This window comes from Microplitis mediator, chromosome 5 (assembly GCF_029852145.1).
Source record: "Microplitis mediator isolate UGA2020A chromosome 5, iyMicMedi2.1, whole genome shotgun sequence".
NCBI lineage: Eukaryota > Metazoa > Arthropoda > Insecta > Hymenoptera > Braconidae > Microplitis > Microplitis mediator.
In genome coordinates, this window is record NC_079973.1 from 6,990,837 (window position 1) to 7,000,529 (window position 9,693).

General features: G+C 30.3%; 1 protein-coding gene across 1 annotated transcript; it reads right to left on the reverse strand.

Moving 5' to 3' along the window:
- Window positions 1–316: 316 nt before the first annotated feature.
- Window positions 317–3,958, reverse strand: LOC130668241 (uncharacterized). Its single transcript, XM_057470425.1, has 4 exons — window positions 3,436–3,958; window positions 3,066–3,222; window positions 520–594; window positions 317–454 (listed from the first exon to the last, which is right to left on the reverse strand). The coding sequence occupies exons 1-4, from the start codon at window positions 3,669–3,671 to the stop codon at window positions 347–349; spliced, it is 576 nt and encodes a 191-aa protein (XP_057326408.1). The 5' UTR covers window positions 3,672–3,958; the 3' UTR covers window positions 317–346.
- Between the last annotated feature and the right edge of the window lie 5,735 nt (window positions 3,959–9,693).

A 9,693-nucleotide genomic window follows, 5' to 3' on the forward strand; every position in this document is an offset into this window, starting at 1 on the left:
ATTTACCTTTAACTTTTTTCCGCTACGAAAATTGTAAATTAAAGAAAAGAAAGAAATATTCTCATTGAAGAGGGAGACATCTAGTGTTAAAATCAACGAAATAGCACTTAATTAATTACTTAAAAGCGGGAAGAAATATAAATTATAGAAGAAGAATAATGGCCTTAACTTTAAAACAACATAATATTATTCTATATGATTGTATAAGATTTTTAGTTGTTTTTTAAAAAACATATATATATTTGAAGATAATGATATCTAATATTGAAATACTTTTTATAATTTTTAACATTTGTTTTTACAAAATAAATTCGATGCTGTCTTATTCCTATGTAAAAAAGATATACTATCCTCCTCCAATTAGTGATTTAAATAAAGGTGAAACAGGCTTAACTTTCTTACGAGTAGACTTTCTTGTTGTTGATTGCGGCAACTTAATAGCACTATTGTTTTCCTGGCACACCAAAACATATTAATTTTTGTAATAAGTTGAGCAACTTGAATTCAATAACAACCAACCTTTTTGTCTTCATCCACAAGTGAATGTTTACTGTTCTCCCCTGTTTTATTAGTTGAATTATTAGGCAGATTAACCTGGTAAATATAAAAAAATATATTTTTTTCAATTTCGTTGAGGAACAAACGGGGACACCTCAAAAATTCTTTAAAATAAAAAAAAAGCATTTTATCTAAAATTCTATCGTTTTTGTCAATTACTTTTATTTTTCATAACCAAAATACCTAATATAAATTGGGGCATTTAGAAAATTAAACAAAATCATTATGCACACCTGGAATGCAAATATATTGGGTGCACCTTACAGAGGCTTCATAGGTCTGTGTCATCTAGGTATTGACTAATATTAAATTTGTTCCAGATTTTTTATTGAACACTAAAATAGTTGAAAAAGTATACTGCTGCGGCTTGAAGGAAATTTATTAAGAAACATTCTCGGGATAATTTTATATGAGTTCCCAGATAGCAAAATGACGTCTTGATGAGGTCTGAATAAATTCCTATTTATGATTTGGACGTCTCATCAACATCTTAAAGAAGTCTATAAGAAGTTCTCAAGATGTCGAATGAGCCACTTAGCGAACTCAGTAAGACGTCTTCAAAAAGAGTTCTCAAAAAGTTATTTTTTCTGACTTCGCAAATAAGACTTCAGTATGAATTTACTATGACGTCTTAAGGAGCTCCCAATTTTGACTTCATAAAGAAGTTTAAAAAAGAATACATTTAGACGTCACAAAACGGACGTCTTATTTATGGAGTCTTCAAGAACTCTTTATTAAGACTTCTTAAAAATGATACCTTAAAGAAGTCATTATAAGACTTCATGAGGACGCCTTTAAAAGGACGTCGTAAAGCAGTCATTCCGACTTGAATGCTGTCTGGGTTGACTTATCATTGTATTGATTATATTAATTTATAACGTCGTTCTTAGTAGAAAACCGCCTAATTCTACATTTTTTAGAAAATTACTTTTTTGCCTTTTCCATTTGCAATTGTCGTAATACACATTGTTAATGCTTGATTTACTGCGGGTGATGTCAGCCCTTGCCTACGGCTCGGGCAGCCAATACCTTGGTCTGAAATCGTATTGTTTTGTCCCTACACGGAGAAAAATAAATGATTGGAGTTATCATACTAAATTTGTAGCTGCAATCATCTAGGATGATTATAAAATTTTTCAGTGTAAAGATGGTTAGTGCTACAATTTGTTATAATTGCAGTTACCATTTTTTATAGTAACAGTTACCATCAGGATGATAACAGTAACCATTAAGATGATTACAGCTACTATCAGGATGGTAATATTTACCATCAGGATAATAATGTTTCCTATCAAGGATAGTGCACGGAAAAAAATTAATCGTGAATGCAACATGATGCAGTCTTGGTAAATAAACATGATGAAATCATGTTGCATTCACATGATTTGTCATGTTTCGGTTACATGATAGTCATGTTGCGGTAACATGAGAAAATCATGTTGCATTCACATGATTTGTCATGTTTCGGCTACATGATAATCATGTTGCGGTAACATGAGAAAAATCATGTGGCATTCACATGATAATCATGTTTCGGCTACATGATAATCATGTTGCGGTAACATGAGAAAATCATGTGAATGCAACATGATTTGTCATGTGTCGGCTACATGACAACATGTGGCAGCAACATGATTATCATGTAGCCGAAACATGACAGATCATGTGAATGCAACATGATTTTCTCATGTTACCGCAACATGATTATCATGTTACCGCAACATGATTATCATGTGAATGCCACATGATTTTCTCATGTTACCGCAACATGATTATCATGTAGCCGAAACATGACAAATCATGTGAATGCAACATGAGTTCATCATGTTTATTTACCAAGACTGCATCATGTTGCATTCACGATTAATTTTTTTCCGTGTGATAATTTATCACTGATAAAAACACTGATAAAGAAAAAAAAAAAATTATTAAATGCTATAAAAAAAATTGATCAAAAATTCAATAATTTTCAAGTACTGGTGCAAAATTATAAATTTTTGATTACAAATATGATGACAAACATACTTAAATTTTATTTATAAAATTTTTACAAAAAAATGACAATTATTTATTTTTTACAATTATTTAAATCCATAATTTGATGTTTAAAGTCTACTTGTCTTAGATGGTAACTTTAATCATCTTTAATGGTAACTACTACAATTTCTGATGGTAACTGTAACCATCTAGATCGTAAATACAACTATTTAAAATGATAACTGTAACTATCTCTAATTAACATACATGATTGTAACAGTTACCATAAATATGATTTATACAATCATCCAGATAGTTGTCACTACCATCGGGTTGATGGTAAAAAATTTTACCATAAATAGATAGTAACTGCAATCATTTAATTTTCTGAGTGTAGTCACATACTATTTTTTCAAGTCGAAAAAATGACTTTTTGTTTGTAGCTCTCCTTTAGAATTTATAAAAATGGAGTTCAACGGCTTTCTACTGAGAACGACGATATGCAGTAAATATTGTCTAAGTAACTATACCGGATTATTTTCATTTCCAAGTGAATTGTCATTGCTTGCGAAATCCATTTTAGTTGTTATAAACTCAACATCTTTTCTTATAACTTCCATAGCTGCTTCAGGTAATTGCAATTTTTGCAGACATTCTTTGTATGTGTAAGTCTGAAAGCAATCACGACTGAAAAATAAATTAAGCAATGATTATATTTTTTTATACAAACAACAACTAAAATTATTCAGATTTTTCAAAAAAAAAAAAAAAAAGACCACATTGCTTATCTATACTAAAATTATGTTACGTACTTATGTTAAATATATTTTAACATACAATTTTTTTCAAGATTATATTTTATATCATAAGAGACTCAATAATTAATTTAAATATACAAACCTGCAATAAGATCGATAATTATATGCACCGTAATTTCCATCATAACATTGAATACATCGAAAAGCTAGACTCATTATTTTAACGGAATCAAAACTTCCTTTACATTTATAGAACGAAAAATATGAAACTGGATCAAATCTACGATGTTTGTGACGACATTCAACAGTATGAAATAATAATAAAAAAAACGTTATTACAAGACATAACAACGTACTATTTATGACACTTCTTATCATTTCTGCAGTTTAACGAACACGAAGTAAGAATTACTGAGCTTATACTGAACACTCTAGCACTGACGTTAGTTCAATAAATTTTTATTTTTAGATAATTACTGTATATTTTGATTTTTAATCAACTATCTCTAATCTTAATGGCTTGATGATTAATAATATGTTAATACGTACGTTCGAACACGTAAGTAATTAAAAAATCGATACCTTTTTTTATATAACACAGTGGTCCCAAAAGAATAATGACATTTGAATATCGTCATTTTTCCTATCTCTACACACATAACGTATACGCATTTACCGGTAAATTAGGCCTAATAATCGTAAGAGTACCATAGTTATGACGGTGATAAATTACTATCGCACCTATTAGATTACTTCTAAAGAGAGTCACTAAGGATCTAAAAAATTCCATCTGGCAACCAAAATGGAAGGTAAATTTTTCGAAAATTTTCAGCATCTCCCTGACTTTTCGCTAGCTCGCGCTTAGTTTAAAACGAAGGCGTTTCTTTTTAATTTTTACTATAAGGTTGAAGATCAGTTTTTCAATCCGAGATTCTTAATCCGCGATTCAAATATTGTTCATATACTTATATATTTATATATAAATGTACAAGCAATACTAAGTTAATCACGTATTACTAAAATCTCGGATTGATAAACTGACTTTGAGTAAACATGGTTAGAAACGAAAATATGCACACGTAATAAAATATGTTGTTATGCCTTGGAAATTTTTCGGTATCTTCTTGAACAATTACGTCACTCGAATTTTAATTTTAATAAAGTTTCACTTATTTATTGAGAAATAACACATAAAACTTCACTTTAAATGTATTACAAAAATAATGATAGTAAATTGATTTGAATGTCTTACAACTATGATAACAATATTTCTAATTATAAAAACTAAGGAATGATACTTCTATTGTATTTAAATCAAAGTTATTCTTAATTGATAATTCTATAATTCTTAATTCTTTCGGTCCTTCTTTCTGACTAACTACCGGCAGTCAGCGATTGCAGGTGATGCTACAACTGATATTATGACACTCTGAGAAAAGTTAAACAATATAAGTAGTCATGCGGCCGATAGCGAGCGTATACTGTGAAAAATTCCCAATAAATTTTACTATGGGTGCATAGTAACACCGGACTATAAGAAAATAACTGATTCAAAATTTACAAGTGTCCCACAGTAAATGTGTGCACAAACTACACGATTGTAGCCTATGCGCATACGTTTACTTATGCGTAAATTTTGAATCCGTTATTTTCTTATAGTCCGGTGTTACTATGTACCCATAGTAAAATTTATTGGGAATTATTCACAGTGTAAGAACATCACTGTCAGCACTTATGGAAGTGACGAGCAAATATTTAGAAACTTCAAAATGGAAACTTAAATATTAAGCTCAAATATTTCTCTTGGAATTGGTAGAGAATAATAATAGATTAATAAACAAGTAGGAAAATAACAGATTAGAATTTATATTTATTTATTATTATAATACATTTGAATACGAGAGAGGTTAAACAGGCACATGACATCGGTACAGAGACACAGTTGACTCGCACCACCACGTTCTGGAGATATTGTATTGCTCACACATTTGCATAGCAGGCACGGTGAAACAACATGGTCCTGAGACCCATACTACAATGCTGAGGGCACAATGCTACTAGTTTTTCCCGCCATAATTTCTGGCGTGTCAATCAATGTATACTATCATATTACCATCAAAACTACATAAATGTCGTTAGACTAGATTTATCGGCCAGAAGTATTGTGGATACGGCAACGCAGTATGGGTCTGACGGCCATGCTGACATTGCGGCGTCCGCGACAACTATCGCCAATGTTATTATTCCCGCTTCCCGCAATGGTTGAATCATCTATGCATACAATTTTATCACCTATAAAAATCTTCGATACCACACAGTATGGCGTTCACGCCCATACTGGCATAGTGATATCCGCAAAATATTTCTTACCGTGTGGGCTCGGATAGCTCAATTGGAAGAGCACTCGGCGCGTATCCGACATGATCTGGGTTCGATTCCCAGTTCGGACTATCCATATTTTTCTAAATTTATTTATAGACTTTTCATTGAGGAGATTCCTTCCTTATTCCTATCCAAAAATTCCCATAGAATCCACTCAAATGCGACAAAAACCGTATAGAATCCTATAGACTGTATTGGTTTCTATGCGGTTTTTGTCGCATTTGAGTGGATTCTATGGGAATTTTTAGATAGAGATCCTACCCAATCCCCTCCTATCCTAATTCTCCTTCCTCATAATACGAAAAAGTGTGAAACGCTTTACGTATACGGTTTTATACAGAAGAACGTCAAATAATATTACATTATTGTATAAAATTCAAAATGTTTCTTTAAAAAAATACGAGGACTTTAGCCTCAATATAAAAAGTTGAAGGTAATCCCTTTTATTCCAAAAAAGTAACCAAAAATGTTTTACAATAAAAAATTTTATAACTATTGTAATAATTAATGTATCTATTGTAACAATTGTTTATACAGAAAAAAATTCCCAAAATAACGATTCATGTAGAAAAAAAAATAAAACCAGCTAAAAATTCCCACGGGCAAAAATAATCCAAATCAAATTATTATATTATGTAAATTACCATGGAAAATTTTGCCTTCGTGGGAATTATTATCTAATAATATAAAATTAATTACTCCCCATCGTATTTTTTAGAGAATCACCGTTGCATGTAAAATTTATTTTAGTTGTTATAAAATCAATATCTTTCCTTATATCTTCCATAGATGTTTCAGGTAATTCTAATTTTTGTAGACATTCTTCATAAGTGGAGGTTTTAAAGCAATCTCGGCTAAAAAAGAAAAATCATATTACTGTATTTTCTGCTCAAATAATAACTATATATGTATATATTCAAATTCATCAAAGAAATAGTATATTGCATATCTACGGACGAAAGTAGTACATCCATATGTTAATAGTAGTGGAGAGAGTGACAAACACATGGATTGAGATAACCTACCATCCTTTTTACACTGTAAAAAATTCTGAGTGCGCGGTGTGATATGAATGATTTGGTGTGAAAATTTTCAAAACCGCCGGTGTGAAAGTTACACGACGCACAGTGTTAAATTTTGAGTGTGTGAATTAAAGCGAACACACACCACCAACGGTGTAAATATCACTTTGATTGCATACGAAAAAAACATATATCCAGGCAAATCTGCATATCCCTGATTAAAACAATCGATTTAAAGGGATTTGCAATGTTAAATGCCCATAAGAAGAGAGATTCAAAAATATTCAAGGTATTAAAAAATATTAAAAAGTATTAAAAAAATTTTTTTTTGAATCCCTTTAAATCAATTTTTTTAATCAGGGATAGGCGACATATGTAAAAATATATGTCTTATATATATGCAAATTTGACCCATATATCCAGATATATATTTTTGTTGTATGGGATAGACACACAATGAAAAACAAAATAATGAAAATAAGTTCTCATTTGGACGAAATAATAAAAAAAAAATGCTTTCATATTAGGAATATCTATTCTAAGTTTTAATTTTCAATTAATATCATGTAATCAAACGAAATACTTGTGTTAATAGAATCATAAAATTCCTTATAGAGGTTGTTCACATCAATGGCAAAGGTTTATATATAGTATATGTTGTTAGTTTGTAATTAATTCATATTTGATTAATTAATACTTTATTACTTGTAATGAGTAATATTTCAATTGATAATATTTGACATTATATTTTGTTATTGGTTCATTATTAAAGAAAGTTTATTGATAATTTTTTAACTTTAAGTTAAATTAATTACTTTTAATATTAAAAACAGTTATTGGGTAATTTTCAACTACAGATCATATGATCGGCCAATGAATGAATTTTGAGCTAATATCACCGAACAGTGAGAAAGATAACACTCACACCATTTTAAAAGTACACCGCTCGATGTTTCACACGAAAAAAATTTCACACCAAGGACACCGTGTAAAGTCCTCGGGGACCATTTTCACACCAAAAATTTTTTACAGTAGGATTGTATTCTATTTGTCACCACATCTGCAATGGAAAATTTGAATTTCCGCCACTATTTTTAGAGAAGATTAGCGCATGCTCATTTTAATTCAATTCTTTTTCCCATATTAAAACAATGATCCTTTCTTCCCTCTACATGTGACAGGAATCCAAACTTTTCGCACTGTTGTAACGAATAACATGAATTCAAATTCGGTATGACGTTAATAAACCTCACTCTCATCTAAATTCATCTTATTTTATCCCTTGACATATAATATACCCCATAATCTAATAGTAATTTATTTAAATGTACACACCTGCAATAAGATCGATATCTATATGCACCGTAATTTCCATCATAACATTGAAGGCATCTAAGAGATAGACTCTTTATTTTAACGGAATCAAAACTTCCTTCGCATTTATAGAATGAAAAATATGAAACTGGATCAAACTTGTGAAATTTGTAACGACACTCGACCATATGAAAGGAAAATAAAAATAACGTCAACATAACGTACATATATCTACTATTTATATTTCTTCTTATCATATCGGTAGTGTAAACAACAGGAAATAAGAGTTATTGAGCTACTGAATATTAAAGCTCTAACATCAGTATTATATATTTCATTAATAACTGAATCACTGCGTATATTTTATGGTTTAATTGAGTATATCATGAATCTCATTGGCTCAATGACTATTATTGTTTTAATGTGTACCTTCAAATGCGTTAATGATTGGAAAATCATAAGTTATTTTAATAAGTTTAATTACATGGGTTATTATAATTCGAACTCATAAAAATAGGACTTACATTTATACGCAGTACTATAATTTTTATATCGACTACTAAATATTTCAAATTTCAATTTATTCATTTATTCATATCCAAATGTAATCCGTCCATAAATAATAATATACTATGAGAACACTGAAATTATTTTTTCTGGCAATATGCGCTTATATTGACATAAAAATCAAATCCGCCCTTAACGGATCCAGTTTACGGGGTTTTATAATAGATGGACAGAAAATTATGATAAACTATCGTGTTATACGGTATATCCACCGTTATTTCCGGTGGCGTTATCGTAATTTGCCGAAAATTACGGTACATTGGATACCCTAGAACATTATTCCATGAAATTTCCGGTACAGTAGGACCTCGTTATAAGACTATACGCTGAAAAAAATGCTAACTATCACCATCTTATTACTATCGAGATGGTAACTATTACTATCAGCAATAGTAATTATTACTATATGAGAAACAAATAGTTAACATAAAAGCATGATAATGATTATCACATAAAGATGGTAATCATTCCCTATTAGAAGATGGTCATAGTTAGCATTTTTTTTTTTTTTCAGCGTGTATTAGTTTCTCTCTCAAATTATTGCGATACCTGGTTTATAGAAAAAACAGCAAATAATCTTATAACGACGTCCGACAGTATTTATGCGTAGAGGAAAGGCGGCCAAAACGGACAACCCCAAAAATTAGTCAAAAATTTGTTTCCTCTAAAATTGTTTTTAATCGTTACTTACGACTCTTATCATCATTTTCGTACAATTTTTGAGTGTCCTAAAATTTTTTTCTCGAATTTTTCAGTGAACTTAATGTATTGTTGGCCACAAACAGCCTCTTCTCTGCTGTATTTAAATGTTGTATAAGTTATTTCTCTTATTCATTAATTTGGATTCTTCAGCATCTCTACACGGAGAAGTTATTCTTGTTTGAAATTGCTATGGTGTCATAGTAATGCCGGACCATGTTGGCCACCTGTCGGAAATGGAAATAGTAAAATTTCCAATGGTTACAGTAATTTATGATATAATCATTTTTGGTTTTACTATGGCCATAGTAATTTTCACATGTGTTTTTTTTCATTTCCGACAGGTGGCCAACATGGTCCGGCATTACTGTGAGACCATAGCATTTTTAAACAAGAATAATTTCTCTGTGTATTTA